Raw genomic sequence first — 18,658 nt, 5'->3', positions numbered from 1 at the left:
ACATAGGAAAGAAAAACAAAGTTCAAGTCAATGAATCTGCAGAAGAAATGCATCGGAGATTTTGTGAGAAGGAGAAGCAGCTTCCAGCAGGTATCTTATTGGATCCAGACAGCCACAAGAAAGGGAGCAAGTGAGACTGCAGTGCCATCTACTATAGCCACGGTTGAGCCAGGGAGAGAAGAGATGAAGGAAAAAATACCGAACTCTCTGAGCTCTTCTTTCTTTAAGTTCTGGTTGGGTCTCTTTCCTTAAATAACATGACAGCAAGCCCTTGGCTTGTCGACCTGCGTACGGTGAAGCCTGGTCGGAAACAAAGTACCTGCACAGAGCTCGGTGTCCGCACCAAGCTGAGCAGGTAGGAAAAGCGTTGATGTAAACTGTGAGGAGAGGTGCTCCCCCGGCGCGTGGCTCTCCACTTGCGCTCGCTCTGGCTCTCTCCCATGCGGGCACCCGCTCTCCCCAAAATGCCCCGTCCCTGGCAGCGGTCCCAGGTGTCTCTCCCACGGGGCGGTCGGCTGAAGCCGTCAGGAGGACTGCATCAGGCCCGTGAGGCGCTTGCTCGCCAGAGACTTTCCCTGGAGGGAGGGACAGACAGACAGACAGAAGAGACCCGGAGGCGTGAGTGATGCCGTGGGATGGTTTGGCTATGACGGAGGGGCGGGGGCCTTCTCCCAGGGTGGGGTGCACAGCTGCCTGCCCAGTCCCTGCTGACAGGGAGGCAGGCAATGGGGCGTGAGTGTGCCCCCAGCATTTTGGGTGCCTGCGGTTTTGCCCCAGGTGGGTGGCTTGGCAAGGAGGGGATGTGGCTAGTGATGTCCAGGTGGCTATCGTTCCGTGCCCTGGGACACAGCCTCGTGAAGGTGTTTCCTTTCTCCAGTTACATGGGAACTGGTGAAAGCAAAGCCCTGCCCTACGCTTGCTGCTACGCATCCTGCCCGGCGCCATCCTGCCGGTGCCAGGCCATGGCTCCCATGCAGAGCCCTTCCAGGAAGGGCTGGAAAATTGAGGCTGCAGTGAGAGCTGGGATGAACCTCCCACAGCCTGAGAACCAGTATCAGCTGCATGGCTGTCCATCAGAAACAGATCTAGGAAAAAAGTGATTTCAGACATAGCTTAGCCTGTCCCTGCCCTGCCGCCACCACAATTTGCCCGCTCCTCGGTCTCTTGTCTCCTTGGTCACTGCTTGTCCACTCCTGCCCGGCCTCCCTGCCTTCCCTGTGCTCCCCACAAGCCATCACACAGGTGCATGGCCGTGGCAGCCTTGCTCGCGCTCTGCTGGCACCCCCATGAGCTTTCCCACTGACTGGTGGGACCAAGGGCCAGGGAGAAGGTCGCCTGCAGGTCCGAGTCCCTTCTCTGGCTTAGGCCACGCAGCCCCTGCCTTCAGGAGCAAGGGAGGACCTACAGTCGATCTTCTCCGTTTGCAGAGTGTAGGAAGGGTACATCCCCATGGGGACACCGATGGCTTTGCAACTACTGATGTAACAGTGAAAAATTGTTTCAGGTATTGCACCAGTTGCTGTGTTTCTTTGGTGAGCTTTCCTCTTGAAAAATGATGTTTTTCTGAAAAGAAAAAGAAGTCTTGGCTGAAATAAACATCCAGGGAATACCAGAGAGCTGTGGCATACCTAGCAGGTCTTAAACAACCTCCTCTACATTACTATATTTAGCCAAGATTTCCTTTGCAATAAAAGTCTTACTAATTGCTGTTTGAAAGAAAGAGCCACAAAAAGAGCAAGAGAAATAGATTATACAGTGAAAATGAGTATTTGTAAAATGTAGGAAAATTTGAAATGTAAAATTTAGCAGGTCATTTGAATTATGCCTTGTTTAACAAGTTAACACTCTAAGAAAAAAGAAACACCTCCCCCTCCCCTTTGATTTCTAGTCTCTTCCCATGTAGGGCTGTTCCAGGAGGATGCAAGAGTTCCCTACAGAAGCCTCATGTCGTGACTCAGGTGTGGGCCTTGTACCAAACAGTTTGCTCGGCTGCACAAACACGCGTGGCCTAACCTGGCCGCTTTCCGCACAGCGGCAGTCGGCTGCTGGAGCATGCCAGCACTGCTGCCATTTAACGCTTGCGTGCTTTCTTTCACCGTAAATCAAATTCTCGATTATTATTACTTTTTTTTTTTTTTTTTTAAATGCACTTCTGGGAAGCTCAGCCCAGTGCTACCCCAGGAGGTGGCCAAGTCTTCTGCAAGGCAACATGGCAGTGCTTGGGGGGCTGCAACCATGGCTGCCATTTTGCTGCCGTTAAGGAACACCAGAGGAAAAGTGCTATGGTTCCTGGATCCTGTTCATAGGAAGAAAAGGGTAAAGATGTAGATGTTAATTTCTGGAAGAACAACATGGCTGGTTTTAAAAAAAAAATGTTAGTTTTCACCTATATTTGGATACTTCCTTTGGAAAAAAAAAACAAATAAGCCTTGGGTTTATATAATGACTGTTCAGTCAGACTCTAACTAATCTGTGCCAGGCAGTTCCTCCTGTTATCTTCTCACGGCCAGGCGGCTTGCGGGTACGCCAGCTCCCTGCGTCAGGGTCCAGCGGGGGTGAGGAGCAAATGCTGTTCCACATCCAGCCCCGATTTCAACATGCACGTGTTCAAAGCGGGAAGGGGGAAATGCCGGGGCCAGGCCAGGCCGAGGGGAGGGGGGAGCTGACAGAAAGGCTGCCCTGGAGAAGGTGGCGGGTGGGAAATGAAGCTGATTGATGGCTGTGGTTTGCGCAGAGCAAAACCTCGCTCATGGGTTTCCCAGTTGGCAACTGCTTCCCTCCGCGTGTGGAGACGCTGGGCTCCATCTGCAGCTCCCCCACCTTGTGGGAACGGTGTTAGCCTGGGAACCCAGGTCAGATCAATGGCTCTGCAGCAAACTCCCCGTCTGCAGGCTGGGATACGTCCCCAGCGCAGAGCTCGGCTGGCCGGGAGAGTAACTAACTGCCTCAGGGAAGCGCGAGGTGCCGAACAGCCTCGCGCGGGGACATGCAAACAGATGGGTGCAAGAAGCCCTGTTTTAAGACAGCGAGAAGCAGGCAGCGATGTTGTCTGCTCGGCTGTTGTGTCCACCTCTGTGATAAGACAGATGGCAAAAGGATCCCTGGAATCGCATAGAGGGATTAATACTTGTCTACAAGCAAGAGCACTGGGGTGTAAGTGTAACGTTCAGCTTTGGTACTGAAGTGACCCCCAACTACAGGCGTGCTGATGTAGGGGATTTTGTTTCAACACAATGCAGAGACAAGCGTCAGCCTCACAGTGTGCGTCTGAGCGATACGAGTATCTGTGGGCTGGAGGTGAGTGGGATGCAGGTGTTTGGTTTGGGAGTCTCTCATCTTAGACATCCTCATTAAAATAAAGAGGATGAGGAAAAACCTGCATTTCATTAGGAAAACTGATATCTGTTTCCCATTACTAAAAGGAACAACAAGGGAGCAAAACGTTGTACCACAGGTGGAAATGCTGGATGGCATCCACTTGCTGAGGCAAATCAACACGACTCAGTTGCTTTCACAGAGCTGCGGCCAATTTACACCACTTGAGGGGCTGGTCCATGGCACTCGGTTTCTGGTTTAGCCCTCCAGGGCTTCTCAGGCATGAAGTCCAGCGGGAGACACAAAAGGTTTGGGCTGGCCGACTGATAGAAGCCAAAGCGTAGCACACACAACAGCTCCTTCGGGGCGGCGCAGCGGCTGGCTGCCCTGGCAGCCGGCGCTCCCCCCGCACCCCAGCCTGTCCGTCCAGACCCACCCGCCCCTGCTCCCCGGGAGGGCGTCCGTGGCCAAACGGTCCAGGATGGCATCAGCATGCCTTAGCGTCATCGCTTTCCTCTGTCCGGGAAAGAGGCGTCGGGGTGAGCAGGTGTGGGTGGCCTGCGTCCGCCCCGAGACAGCACAGGTGAGACAACACCCCTGTATTTTTTGCCATCCTGCGACCCTCCCCTGAGGCTTGCGTGGCATGAGCGCCCGAGTCAGTCAGGTGAACGGCTGCTCTGAGAAGCTGGAGGTGGCTAAATCAGTTTGTAGTTGGGTGCAATAGTTCAGGCCCAAGTGGTGATGTTGGGTCTCATCCGACACTCAGCCGGGATTCCCTCGGGGATATCTCTGACGGAGTGAGGAAGTGTCGGATTATTGCAATGTGAAAGTTTGGCACAAAGGACACCTACTTTCTTTAAAAAGGCTCAACCAAAACAAATTATTTCTTCCTTCCACATGTCTTTGTTTAGCATGAAACCAGTGGCTGCCCCTACATTTCTACCTCTCCTTTTCTCACTGAAAGAAAATGTCAACAACTCCTGCCTTATTTCCAGGAGAAATTTCATCTAAGCTGTGCTGGCAGGGGATTTGGAAAAGCATATGATTTCAAGCTCAGCACGCTACAGTGCTTCTTTTACTCTGTTGTATGCATATACTGAATAACTTAAGGCAAGATTAGAGTGGATGTAAGGAATAAACTTTTTACATGGGGTCTAAAGCCTATAAAGAAATCCCTAGTCCTCCAGTTGTAAAATATTTGTTACTATTAGTTAGGGTTACAATTAAAAACGCAGACTGTTGTCACTCAAACAGCATAGCACAAGCAGTAGGACATATGTTGTAGGGCATATGCTGTGTGTCTCCTTGGATGCAGGAAGGCTTTCTTTTCTCTCATTCCCTGCAAGCAGCTGAGCTTTCAGGCAAGGATCACGTGCTGTTTCAACCACCTCTTGGTAAAGGTAATGTCCGGTTGTCTCTCTGATGCAGACTGAATGATTTTTTTTACCCCTGAACACTGGCATGTCAGGAGCCTCAGTTTTTAGAGGCAGTGAAAAATCTGAATTTGGAATAACCTAAGGAAAATGTCAGGGAATTCTTAATAAACCTTATGAAACTGCCCTCCAGAATGTGACTTCCAAGTATGTAGCCCATCCTACTTCTCGGCTACAAGTCAGGCAGAGGGCCAGATCTCGGCACTTGTGGATCATCAAGGCTCTCACTGAGGCCCGGTGAACCTGTAGGTCACGGGAGATGCTTTAGCATCTTTGATGGCTGAGCCTTTGCTGAGCAGCTACTAAACTAAAGTGTAAAATGCAATTAGCAATTATGTTAATGAAGCAGAACTCAGCAATTTAACATAGGCAAAAAGCCAAGTAAGAGGAAAAAAAATATGTCTGGGATTTGACACAAAAAGGAGACAGCACTCCTTTCAAGCCTCCTCTATGAGCCACCAGAGTTTCCATCGTGCTCTTCGCTTTTATCTACCAAAACCAGCACTTTGCACTATTGGAGAGAAGGTAAAGGCTGTGAACTATGTTTTAAAAATAATTTTAAATAGAAAGTTTAGTTTTGTCCAATACCATTTCACACAATGTCAACGTGCCCTGCCCAGCACAGAGTGCGGTTTGCGTGGCTAGCACGCAGACACTCCCCACCACCCGCGTGCACAAGCCAGCACTCTCACGCGTGCCGCCAACAACTTACCTGAACACCCAGGCAGGATCTACCCCACAGTGAGATTTCTGGCTGCAGCGACGGGGGAGAGGAAGCCTGTGGGGAGCCTCTGGTATGGCAGCACAGGCTCCCCTTTTTGCCACGTCAATACCGACCAAAGCGCTTTCATCCTGACTGTTCATCTCCACGCCCTCCACCCACCAGCTTAGGACTTTGCCTGCGATAGCTGACTCCACTTTCTGCTTTCTACCCCTCTTTTGTGCTCAGGGCTGTCCTTTTCCCAGCCTGTTGCCCAATCTACTCCAGCCAGAAGCATCACCCTCCTGGAGGAGAAGCCTTCTCCTGGGGAGCATTGCCCTGTCCCTCTGTAGGACCTCCAGCAGGGGACTGGGGCTGGTCTGCATCTCCACTGGAGATGAACAAACCCTACTACCATCACCTTGAATCTGAGGTTTTTCACCTGGTGACAGGCACTGCTCAGATTTCCAACCTTTTAGCTAACATACTACAAGAACTTTGGCAGTGGGCAGACAACGTCCTGCCACCAAACTTTACTTCTGAAGAAAGCGATTGCGATGGCCCTAACCCTGCTAGCACTTTTTGGTTTTCAATGTTATATTACACTGCAGATCTTGGGGAAATTTTATTTTTGTGTCACTTTTAAAAAATATTCTTTTTATTAGATATTTTCACCAAAAGATACATTGCAAACGTAAGGGAAAGCAACATAAATTAACGAAGTTAAATATGAAACAGAGTTAAAAACATAAACAATAAAGGAAAAGAACTTAGTTCAACACAAAAAAAACACAGACACGTAAACTATGAACATACATAACATAAATTAGCACACAAAATATGGTGGACCATACCACCAACTACACGCTGACACAGACTGAAAACAGGAGCTGCGAAGGGTAAGGAGGGGAGTGGCTGCTCCCAGCGGGCAGGGTGCTCACCCGTTCTCACCAGCGTGGTCTCAAGACTTACCCCCAAACTCCTGCAGAGTGGTCCCCACTCCTCTCGTAAGGCTTCTCGCCATTACTGCCGATGGCAGTGAGGCTGGGCAACCACGGGCTAGGTTCCTACATTTGATACTGCTTTTTCTCTCTTCCAGATTATGCCACTATGGGAACAGTTCAGAGCTGGCGTCCAATGAAAACAGGTACCGTCCGTACCCATTTTATTTTGTGAGGATCTCCTACGCTTCCTAAGCAACGCATTGCACTCTGCTTTGAGAAACACCAGCACACCACTGCATACAGCACAAACCTGGAGCTGTCACCAGCCCCGTACTCACCCACTCCTAGAACAACTTCGTAACGGTTGCAGCCCTCCTCCAGCATCCCACCAGCACTGGGAGGAAGATCTTCTGCTGTGGAGCAGTCTGGGCTCCTTGTATCTGAGAATGTGTTCGAGCCAATTTTGGCATTAGTTGAAGCAGCCCATGGATTGCTTAAACTCACCACACTGAAGGAGGGCACCTCAGCACGGCCCTGCCAGGTGGGCAGCCTCGGGCTGAAGATCCAGGACCTCTCCCTCCCTCCGACAAAACACAATGGGAAGACGGAGACACAGATGGATCATTGCAGCCAGCGTACACGGGTGTAGTAGGGTGTTTTCTCAAGCTACCTCAGAAAATGCCTTTACTGCATGTCGCTGATCTAGCTCTTGGGCAGGGTGTGCTTCTGTTCTTCCCTTTGTGTGCAATGGACTCACTTTAACTGCCTTCAATGAGACTGGGAAGCAGTTATGTAAATACCTGGCACAGTCAGAGGAAAACAGAAACACCACTGAAATATCAAACCCCTCTGGAGTATCAGAATAAGTTTAGCTGAAATCACAGCAGGGGCTAAGCCCACCCTCCCCCCAACACGTTGCTAAGGTCCTGGTTCAGTATCTGCATCTAGCAGATAGACATATCTGTAGTGGGAAGGTGCCGACTTTTATCTTCCAGAGTTTGTGTGGGGCTGGAATAAAAGGCAGTAAATGAATACTAAATATGTCCTGAACTCCGTATCGTGCCTTTCATCCGGAAGGATCCCAAAGCACTTCACAAACCGTACATTCAGGGATCACTCACCCACTGCTGGAAGGCAGCGACCTCGGCGGGGAAAGGCAGCTGCTGTTCTGCGCCAGCAGCAATACGCAGCAGTGTTTTTAGGAAGGGCAGTGAAGAATAACTTACCCGTGCGAAATGATGAATACTTATCCTATAAAGGAGCCCCTGTATGCAGATGAGACTACAGAGCATACCTGTAATACCTGCAACCCACCGCTTACCAGACCCGGTAAGGTACTGTGCCAATACCAGGAATAGATGTGACGTATTCAAGCATGCAGAGACCAGTTAATACATGCACTGTGCAGGCCATGCACCCGGTGCTCCGCAGCATTAGGCGCTGGCACTGACGAGTTATCGCACATAAGAGAACAATCAGACGACGGGTTGCGAATGTAGAATGGACCCCCTTACCCTTCGGGCACATTCTGATGCTTTCCATCACCTACATAATGCAAGTACCTTTTCCCAGTAAAAGCCAGTATTTGTTAATGACTGCAGTATTGGAGCAAGCACGTTTTCTTGTAAAATATCTCCAGAATATAAAAATAACCCTTTTCCCAGATGTCTTTTCTTGGTGCCAAATCTATGAAACTTTGGCATCCATTCCTATATCCTTCTCTTCTAGCTGTCTGTTCTGATATCCACTTCACTGGCATCTCAGTGTTATCGCCATTTTATACTTCCCAGTTTTTCAACCACTACTCTCTACCCATAATGGCTTAAACCTTTGTCTTTATTATATTGCAGGTCATGAATACTTTCCGTGCCTTCAAATGCTCTTATCTATTTATGCAAGCTGGTAGAGCTGGGAAAGTGAAAAAGTGGGAAAGCTGGTAAGTATATGACAGTTCTATGAGATTATCAAGGAACTAGCTAAAAAGAGAGCCCCGATGATATCAGGCAGCAATTCTTTCTCCAGCTTTATGCCTTCTTCACTGCGTTCATGGTTAGCATTTGTAATACATCACAGCGACACACAGTTGTGCAAAATATCACACAATTCACCCAAGAAAGATAAGATCCCATCAACACATTTCACATGTGTGACACCATACTCATGAATTAAGAATAGGACCAGGACAGTTCGAGTGTGACTGGGACTCTGATCCAACAGCAGACAAACTGAGAGGCCATAAAAACCAGCAGGAGGCAGCAGCAGTGGCCAAGGGATGAAGCTGAGGATCAGGAAGACGGGAAAGTGGCAGCAGGGAAGAACAAGGGTAAGAGCACGAAGGCTGCTGAGAGCATCTAGGAAGGCACAGCCAGGCAGGCAGAGTAGACACTAAGGCTTTCATAGCTGTATAATGCAAATGAACAGATACACATGGAACTGAAACTAAACATGGGACTTTGGATTTCTCTGGGTACTGAATTGAGATGCACTTACAGTCCTGAGCTAAGAGTAGTTCAATACGAAACAGCCAAAAGATACCAGAAATCTAAAGTAGAGGAAATGCTGCAATGAAAATGCCAGTTTGCACTACTGCAAGGAGGAAGAGGGTGTTTTAGGCTCCAGACCACTTAGGCTTCCAGCATCCAGGCGACTGAGCACAACAACTATATGAAATACAAGATCTCCAGTGCTGGAAAAGTCACCCTTTGCATGAAAAACCAAGGTGGGACACTGGCTCCACAATTATTAAGGATGTAATGTGGGACTTACTTTGCCTACAATGCCTCTGGATGAGAATGCAAAACCACCCTGCTGCTGCTAGAACAAGGACTACAGCAGCTCCTGCCTTCTGCCTACTGCAGCTCTGCCTCCTACGGCTAATGAAGCTGAGCCAGTCTGTCGATTCAGTTATTCACCCATGCCTGGGAACGGAGATGATCTTCAGTCTTCGTTGACTTGCTGTCCTGTACAAAATGTTCCATCCATAACGTCCAGAATTCTTTAAAGAAAGGTCATTAGAAAACTTTCATTCTTATATTCTTAATCTACAGTCTACTTCCCATGCAGCTTGAACACACACCACCTCTTCCTTCACCTATTCTCTTTCTGCACTGAGTGGAATTTACCACCTGGAAAAGCTCCCTGCTTCTTCATACTGGCCTCCTTGATACGATCCACACCACATCTCTTCTCTGTATCTGATGTCTTCTACTACGCTGACTTTAAAATAAATCTCCTGAGTCTTTTAGTCTCACTACATACTCACATTTCCCCCAGGACTTAACAGGAGGGCTCCTTTTCCTGTTAAGTATTACGCTTTTTACCGACTGTAACGACGAAAAGATGAAGTACAGCCTGTCACTTATCAGGCAGCCACGGCGAACACCGCGCTGGACCACTACGGCTTGAGGAAGGAGGCGGGGAAGACAGGGAAAGGGATTTCCCACAGGCTCCAATATCCAGCCGAAAGTCTGGCATTTGCATCTTCGCCCCCCCAGTCCTGTGCAGCACTGTCTGGCAGAGGCTGTTGGTTTTGCCTGGAGCGGCCAGGTCCTGCCATTGCTTAGGCTGAGTTTCACAAGGGGCTCTGGCCAGCAAACGCCTCTTGCTTCGCCCAGGTTGTGCAACTCTTCTCTCCGTCCTCAGGCCGTGGACGAGACACACAAAAGCTTCTTCACCTTCTTAGGTAAAGAGTTTTCTCAGCCCAGGAACGTAACGACTAACAGCGTGCCACGTCAGTCGGTTCAGACTGAAGTTGTAAAAATTCTGAATAAACAATATATTACTGGTCTGGCCACTCTCTTATCCTTCAAAGCATGAACATTGAGAACCCTGATCCTCTCAAAAGCTGTACATGGGTGTGCGCCTTTTGCTCTTAAAGAAGTGCCAACTGGGAATAAAATGCAGAGATCTTCTCAACACTGGGTCACCACCTCAATATTGAGGCAGAAAGTTTAACAGCAGTTTTCTTACAGGTGAAATTCCTTCCTTGGAATACAGCAATTTTAGGAAAGTTTGAATTCAAGTCTGAGTATCATGGCCCAGGCTTCTCTAAGTTACCTGCTGAGGCCGGTATCCACAGGCTTAATCCCTGTTATTGCTGGAGTAACCATTGCTGCTTTTAGAGAGGATACTCGAGACGCTGTGAGCTGGAACAAAGGAACCCCCTCCTTTTTTCCCCTTTACTAAGTGTAGATGGCCACCAGCACAAGTTAGGCAGAGACCTGGTGGCTTCCTTTGCAAGACAAAAGCAGCAGTGGTTTCCCTAAATGTACTCATTAAAATATATTTTCCTTCTACTCTTGGCCCTGAAGGATCATCTCAGCTTATGAGAACTAAGCTTCTGTCTATCTGATTATTAAATCATTTCTAAAGCAGATGGGAAACTACAGTGGTTTAAACAGCTAGGCTGAGACTGCATGACTAAAAATAGTATAGCAGGCTCCTTTTAATTAGTAAGATGATCAAATATGACAGAAGAGAGAGATGTAGATATATGGATTTGTGTGTATGTGTGTCTTTAAAATTAAGTTATTACCTCAACACCAGGTATTATTTATAACATATATGATACATGATGTCTGATTTTTATGGTGCCATTTGTCTTCACTTGGGAGAGAAGACAGGCTAACTCTGCTTTCATAATGTCAATCCTTGCTATATTCAAAAGGAAAATTGTAATAAGATAAACCTGCCACCATGCACAGTGCCATCATTTTCTAAATGAGGTGGATTAGTAAGTGGTCCAATGCAATAGACTGTCAGATCTGCAACTCCCCGAGATCGATCCTTCCCCAGGGCCCCCGTGTGGAGAGCATGAAAGAGCCAGTCTAGCTCATACCTGTGATTTCATGGCACGGAAGCCTGGCATAAGGCCAAAGGGGTCAGGGACGGTGATGTCTATCCTACCACTGTGCTGCCCATGTATTTTTGAGGACTCTTCAAAACCTGAACGGGGAGGAAGAGAAATCCGCCACCCCTCTGCTCCAGCAGTGCTGGGCGACACGTGCCCTGTAGTGATCTGCTCCATCATGCGGACATGGCCCTCTGGTGTTCACCAGATGACTGATGACCATGACGACCACACAGCTACTGCCCAGGCTGTGGTGGGGGTCTGCCACAAAACACACACTGATGCCGCAGCTACAGACTTCAGGCAGGTAAGCTGAGGAGTTTGAGGATGTCTGGCGCATTGGGCGCTGGGTCAGACAGATGTTCCCTTGCTCCAAGGGGAACCCAGACAGGGAGGCACTGCAAACTATGCCCTTCGCTACAGGAGGACTTGACCAGTGGTAGGCACAACCGCCTTCTTGGCCATTGCACAGAGGTACCAGCTGACACTTTGAAAGGACCTGGACGTAAAAGGTGAACTATCACCGCAGTCAAAATTCTCCTGGCAAAATCTTGCTGTCAGTGTCCTGTTTAATGTGGACCAAATAGCACCTGGCTTCCAGAAAAATTTGGTTGGCAAAAACTTGGTTCACTCATTAGTCATGAGCTGCCAAGGAAGATCAGACAGTGGGTCTTGTAGGAATTGAAAAGTGGTATGAAAAACCCCCCCTGTAAATCCCTTTCTTTCTTACTCCCCACTGATCTCCTTGAAGGTGGCAAGCCTCTGGCTCCACAGTGTCTTTCTAAAGGATGTCAGATGGTCTGGGGTTAATCTCTATCTCCTGGGTTGTGGCTCTGAGACGAGCACGAGCCCTGTGGGTAAGGTGACTTGCACTTACTCCAAGTCTGTGCTCCCAAAGCCAAGCTGTACAACTTCCCATCCAGTGCAGAAGAGCAATTTGGAAGCACTGAAAGATTCTTCTGGGGAGGGGATTAACCCAAGTAGGAGACAAAAAGCCTGCAATATTGTTTGCAGTTTGTTGACAAAGCTTTACTGTTTCTTTTTCTGAAGTGTTGTGTTTTTTCCTGTCTGTCTCAAATAAGAGATGGTGAGATCCAAGCAACTAGAACACGCAAACCTAGAGAGTCTGATTTTTTTCACTCGAGTGAAGGCTCACTGCCTAAGGAGTTGGGCATGTCTGGCTTTCTGGCTACAAATAGGCCTTCTCTGGTATGGAAAGCCCCCCTGTAAGTACAGCATCATGAGCAAGGAAGGGGTCATGAACCTCCACCTCCACGCTCCTGCTCTGGCTCTATGCCACCGACACCGTTAGAGGAACCACGTTCCCCGAATTTGAGTACAGTGACGCAAAAGGAAACCATAACAGCACTAGATATATGTTTTCCCTGTGTTGCTTATCACAGCTGAAAAGTTATGGCAAACTTAATCAATATTAAGTGCTTTCTTTGAAGAAACAATGAGCTAAAAATTATTTGAGGTAGGTTCTCAACAGGCCTGAAGTGCCAGAGCACTACAGGAAGCAGTAACTGATTGATGCTGGGAGAGAATTTGCTCCGTATTTTAAAACACATTTTAAATATTCTCATGATCTTACTAATAATCATGGTGATGCAGAAAGAACAAACACAGCCAGGACACTTTATGCCCCACTGTAAGTGTCTTTGAGCAATTCCTTGACCAATAATTTTCCTGATGTTTTTGCTAAATGACATACATCTTCAGTCAAATTGTGTTCTTGAAATCCATATTTAAATCTTGAAATTCAAGTGCAATTTACTTTAAAATTCACGTTTCTATCAAAACCCAAAGTTCTGGAGGTCTGTCACAAGTTTTGCATTACATTTCCACTTCCCGTAACCTCGGCAGGGCTTCCCAGTGAGTGCGAAGGCTGCGGGGCACGTCGGGCTGGGTAGCACCGGCCAGGCTGGCGCGGACCTCCGCCAGCCGCCCCAGCAGGCAGCTCATCCGCCGAAGCGGCCGGGAGCACGCGCCAAGGCCAAGCCTTCCATCACCTCAATTCAGTCCTTTCCCAAAAGGCTGGGTCACACGCCACAGCCACGTTCAAAAATGTCCCCAGGGGTTTGCTGCACCCTCCCAGTGCCAAACAGAGCAGCACAGTCTGGAGGTGGCCCAGGTCCACGGGCAGTTTATAGTATGGCCAGTCTGGGAGCCACAACTGTATCTCAGCAATGGCTCCTTAAGGCAAATAAACTTCTATCCCTGGTTGTTTTGGACAACTCCTCTTAATAGCCGTCACTGGAAATCTGACCTCCTATTTTTCTGTTCGCAAAATAGGCTCAGGGCCACCTCCTGAAGAGAGCTGAGCACTTAGGCTCTGTTCCAGCCAAACCTTAAGCATATGCTTAACTTCAGCGTGCCTCTGTAGAGTCAGTTTGAGTATATGATCCTGTAATGAGCAATCACTAAGGCATAGTGGAGCTCTGGGAACAAGGGCCGCTGCACGGCTCCACTCCTACGCAGTCGGGGAACTGCAGTGAATTTTGGGGAACTAGAGCATGCAGAATTAACTTTGTCTTAATTTAGTCCCCTGCATACACCGTGCAGTTACTGCTTTGGTAATGCTGTCCTCTGAGGACATGATGACATGCCAACATCGTGACTATTTCCTCATCTGATGGTAGCGACAAACTGCCATAATGCAAAGTATAAAACATCCAGGCCCTTCCTAGTTCTTGTAGCTACCATGCCATCAGAGGATGACATTTTACATCTGCATTAGGAAAAATGAAAGAAAATGTTTACAGTATGCTAGCCAGTAAGACAAAAATGAACTTAAGTGCCGACAAATCTACCATGCTTTTCTTTACAGGTACTTATGTTATAATTCTACCATCCCAAGCTGCGCTTGTCAAGTTACCCTTCAAATCGAATGCAAGAGAAAAATCCGTCCTTGGCTGTGCTACTATAAACCCAGCCAGTCTAGTAAAGTGAGAGTTACTTTTCCATGTATTTGGCAAATCTGGGAGCAGAATTTACCACTCGGTGTAAATATTTCTGCATAGTTTGTTTAAAAAAAAAAAAAATCTTGCCTATTCCTCTTACTGGCAGACTCTTAAAAAGTAGTAAATATGCAGATGGGCATAGTGATATATTTTGTATCAACATATTTTACATGTGTGCATATGCATTAGCTATATAAATACATTCCCCAGGAAGTCTGGCAGTGGATATACTACATAGCTCTGCATGTTATATTTGGGTTTGCTTGTGCAGTAGCATGGCAGCGTCAGAAAGAACCCCTCCAGGCTCTTTTGCTCTATGACAGCTCACACTTACCTGTGCAGTTTCCCCTTTTCTATCTTTATGTGCAAGTGTTTTATATTTATACGCCATGTGTCCGTCAAATAGTGTATATATAAATATACATACATACACATAAAAATGCAAGCATATGTACTGTATATACACATAGTCCAAAGCCTTCATTATAAAGCTGTTATAAAGACATAACAAGGACTATGAACTTCCTATGAAATATTGTCCTGTACAGTAGCTTGTACGGGAATCAACTGCTTGACGACTCTCTGCTGTCCTGGTATTGCCTTCCAGCTAATGATGGGCGATACATGAAGACCATAGCAGTATGCCAAAATGATACGACATATCAAGTCAAAGTATACCTGATACTGAGCAGCACAAGTGTAACTCCCCACTGACCCAGCTGCTGCATCTTCAGCTTTTAGCCGCGTGCCTGCCCTATGCCACCCCATGCACGCAGCCTGTCCCACGCCCTGCTGCCCGGTATCCCTGCTCCTCCACCTTGCTTGCAGCATCTGCTCTCCGGTCTTGCTCCCCTCTCCCTACTCCTCCCTTTCTCTAGAAAATCTGCTGCACACACAGATCCCTGAAAGCAAATGGGATGAGTGGGTCTTGCCAGAGCTCCAGGGTCCTGCCCTGGGGGCTGGAGAGAAGCAGCTCTGGCTGGTGCCCAACGCTGCCCAGTGCTGCAGCATCCCTCACATCTGAACCAGCTTTCCCCATCATCAGACTGGCTGGAGGTTGGAGACTGGCGAAGGACAAGAGAGGAAAGGACATCTGTCCGCTGCCCTTGAGGTCCCACCGTTCCCCACCTCCCCACTGAATGATTTAAGTGTCGTGTTTCTTGCTGTTACTGCGCTCCTCTTCTAGTATCGGTATCACGAACGAGTCAAAGGGTCTCGCCCCCCACTATTTACGTGAGCACTGACAGACGGGCGCAACGGAGGAAACGTCTGCAGTGCTGTGGGTGGATATGTATGTGTATATACATACGGTACCATTAACCATGCATGGAGGTCAATACGGATGCTGTTGCAATGGTGCTATGAGAACCATGCTCTTCTACTTCATTGTGCAAGGAAAAGCCACAACAAATACTGTAGTGGGAACACAGCAAAAAGACAACCTTGTGTTCAGCTGTAGACAAAAATCAATTTGCTTTTGCAGTGATAAGCTAGAACGAGCATTATGGAATTCTGCTCCCCCTGCCCCTCTTCTTTAGAGCTACTATTTAGATGAGCTACAGTATTAAAAGAGAAGCTGCAAAGATGCTAGCTGCAAAAATAAAGGATGAAATAAAAATTCAAGCATCCACATTCCCCCCAACCAAAAATTAAGTTCTGAGGAAAGGGAGGAGGGAAAAGAAAAGGAACTTACCACACTGCGAGTGAACTTTTCTAGAGAAGTTCTACGACCTTGCTCATTCTCTGGCTTAACAGGGAAAAAAGTGGGGAGAAAACAATACAGAAAAAAACCCTTCAGCTTAAATGCAGTTTTTCAAAACAGCAGAAAAATATAAGGAAGCAGCAAAGGGTAAAAAGTTATAAAAAAATGTAAAAAGCAGAAATCAATGTTTGCAACAGCAAACATTAGAAGCCAAAACCCCCTAAAGAATGAGAGACATCACTACTTTTACTCCTAGAGAATGTCACCTTTTCTCCGGTGAGTTTTTTGAATGGTTCAAACAGCGTCTGTGCATTGCTGTGTCTCACAGCTATTGGTATTGATTTCTTGTTCATTGAATTTTCCTTCTGCGGCTGTTTGAGCTGGAACCTCTGATTCTGGTTAACATCTGCCAAACAGCTGATCAGAGGCTCCCATCTACTTGCTTAGACATATGAAAAAAACCACAGTAACTTTTATGATACTAGAAAGCAATGTGTGAGTGAATGCAGCGGTGGAAGAAAAACACCACTGAACTCATTGCCAGGGAACCTACACTCCTCTATTTATCCAGAGGGTAGAAGCACATTTCCAATAAGTTTGGCTACATCAGAACACAGGACAGCATATCGATGTCTGTGCAAGGCCACGGCAAGATACAGGCAGATTTGGGGCACAGGTATTTTTGTATCTGGCGTACAGGACTAATACGCAAGAAGACATTCAACTTCACTGCGAGAAGACAAGCGTGCGCATCATGGCTTTATTAATGTATCCCTGAAGGTTGCTTACTGCAGCTCTTCATTCGTTAGGCACAAGGGAGATCTAATTGTCACTAACAAGGAAGAACTAAATAATTTATTGGCGTGTTTGCTGGAATATATAAGAGAAAAAAAATTGTTATGGAGAAGAGAAGAAACTCAATAATATGAAGGAAAGATCACTGCAGTCAGAAAGCTTGGGGCACTGCTGATTTCCAGAAGAGAAACTTGTTTTAATGTGGTGAGCCGGCGAAATGGAGGTGATAAGAGTGAAGCAAAACTGCAGCAAAGGGGATAAGGGAAATGTAAGGGAAAGCCACAGTAATGATGGTGCATGACAGTGCACTGGAAATACGCATTGCACTGGAGGTGCTCATCAGGGGCTCCTACCTGCCATATTGTCTGCCACAGCCTCAGCTGCGGTAACAACCCTCAGGATAAAGCACCAGTGCAAAAACCAGATAGAGAAGATGTAAGGAAGTCGAAAGCACATCAGATAAATTGGATGAGAACTTGTGTAGGTGAGTCTAGTCAAAGCCTTTTGATTCTTCTGCATGTTCATCACAGCTGCCATGAACAGCAGCTCTCTGATGTCTACAAGGTAGGTTAGTCTGCAGCACCCCAGGCAGATGGGGATGATTCTCCTTGCTGCGTCACCAGAGACGAGACTAGAACATAAGGCCCTTTTCAGACAAGCAATATTCTTTGTCCAGAAGAAAGAGTCATGCAACCTGCCCACTTATAACCGTTTGAGGAAGCCACACCATCAGCTCTGCTGTCCCAAAAGTGGTATCAAAAGCGAAAGCTAGAGACACGTCCTTTTAGCCAACCCTGAGGATGGAGCCAAGGCCTCAGAGCATGTACCAAGCGACAAAGCAGGCTTCCTGGCTGGCATGGAAGCTGTAATGTACCCAGTTCAGTGCTCCCCAAGGGAGTAGTTAGCATGCGCTGACCCACAGGTTAGTTGCCTCTCCCTGCATGTGAGAGGAAAGGGAAATGAAACGTCAGCCTCACTCTTCTGCTGAGCCGAGCGTAGCAGTGCAAGCGCTCAGGGCGTCGCAGATGCCCTCCCTGAAGGAGGCTCAGCGGTGTCCCTGCACCCGAGACAGCGGGGCGCGACAGAGAGGGGCTGTGGTCCTGCCACCCGGGCTGAACGCGTCAGGAGCGGGGCTGAGGTGCGTGGCCGTGCACCGGGCCTCCACGCTGGTCTCCTGCAGGGGCGGCGAGACCCACCGGCAGCCAGATTAAAGGCACAATTTCACCCAGGAGAAGAAATACCCAGACAAAAGACAGAGTGCTCTGCGAGGCTCCCTAGGGGAGCAAAGGCACTCGGAGTCTGCAGCATCGCACTGCTGCGGGCTGGAAAAATCGGCGTCTGGCCCAAATGCATTTTGAAGTGGAGCTTTGGCGTGCACGGGGGGTCTTTGTTTTTGCCACCAAGCAAAAGGCGATGCAGCTTCCCCCCCAGCAGGAAGGCAGGACCATGGTCTCCAAAGATGACGAGCACCTTGCCCGGGTGCTGAGAGCTCATCGAGCACAGGTGGCCACACACAAGGCTGCTTCCTTTCCACGGCCGAAGACATGCGTGGGGAAGCAGGCATGGAGAGCACCGACAGTGCCCCACAGAAGAGCCCTGCCAGCACAGGCTGCAGCAACCCTGCACATTTGGCGTGGGGACAGCAGGCTGGGACCAGCTGGATGCATGGAAAGCTCATCCCTGTAGCATCCAGATCTGAGTCAAAGCATGACGTTTTCTGGTAAAATAAAAAGCAGCTGAGGCAGGCTGGCTGCAGAGCGATGAGCCGGCTTGAGCGGTTTTAATGGCAGCGTGCCTGGGTGCTGGCTGTACGCTCTTCCTGCCTGCTTGCCTGCAGACCACGTGGCCAGCAGCTCGCTGCGGAGGTGACCGCCTGCCTGCATCTCTCCAGCGCGGTGCAGAGGTGTGGAGGTGGCCTCATGCAGCAGGAGGAGGATATTAAAAAAAAAAAGAAAGT

The 18,658-nt window shown here is 48.3% G+C and overlaps 1 protein-coding gene across 5 annotated transcripts in view; it reads right to left on the bottom strand.

Moving 5' to 3' along the window:
- Positions 1 to 524: 524 nt before the first annotated feature.
- Positions 525 to 18,658, bottom strand: part of RGS6 (regulator of G protein signaling 6) — a gene marked incomplete at both ends in the record, with an annotated part of 270,505 nt that continues 252,371 nt past the window's right edge. For 3 of the 5 annotated variants that reach the window (XM_082000783.1, XM_082000785.1, XM_082000786.1), the window contains one exon: positions 525 to 575. In XM_082000783.1, the coding sequence (XP_081856909.1) occupies positions 525 to 575 (51 nt within the window). Of the gene's footprint in view, positions 576 to 15,897; positions 15,952 to 18,658 lie in introns of all 5 variants that reach the window. The other 2 variants (XM_082000782.1, XM_082000784.1) reach the window with 1 other exon arrangement.

Source organism: Phaethon aethereus (genome assembly GCF_964289735.1).
Source record: "Phaethon aethereus genome assembly, chromosome: 5".
Taxonomy (NCBI): Eukaryota; Metazoa; Chordata; class Aves; order Phaethontiformes; family Phaethontidae; genus Phaethon; species Phaethon aethereus.
Note: the sequence above shows the minus strand (reverse complement) of the source record. Positions and strands in the feature narration are given on the sequence as shown.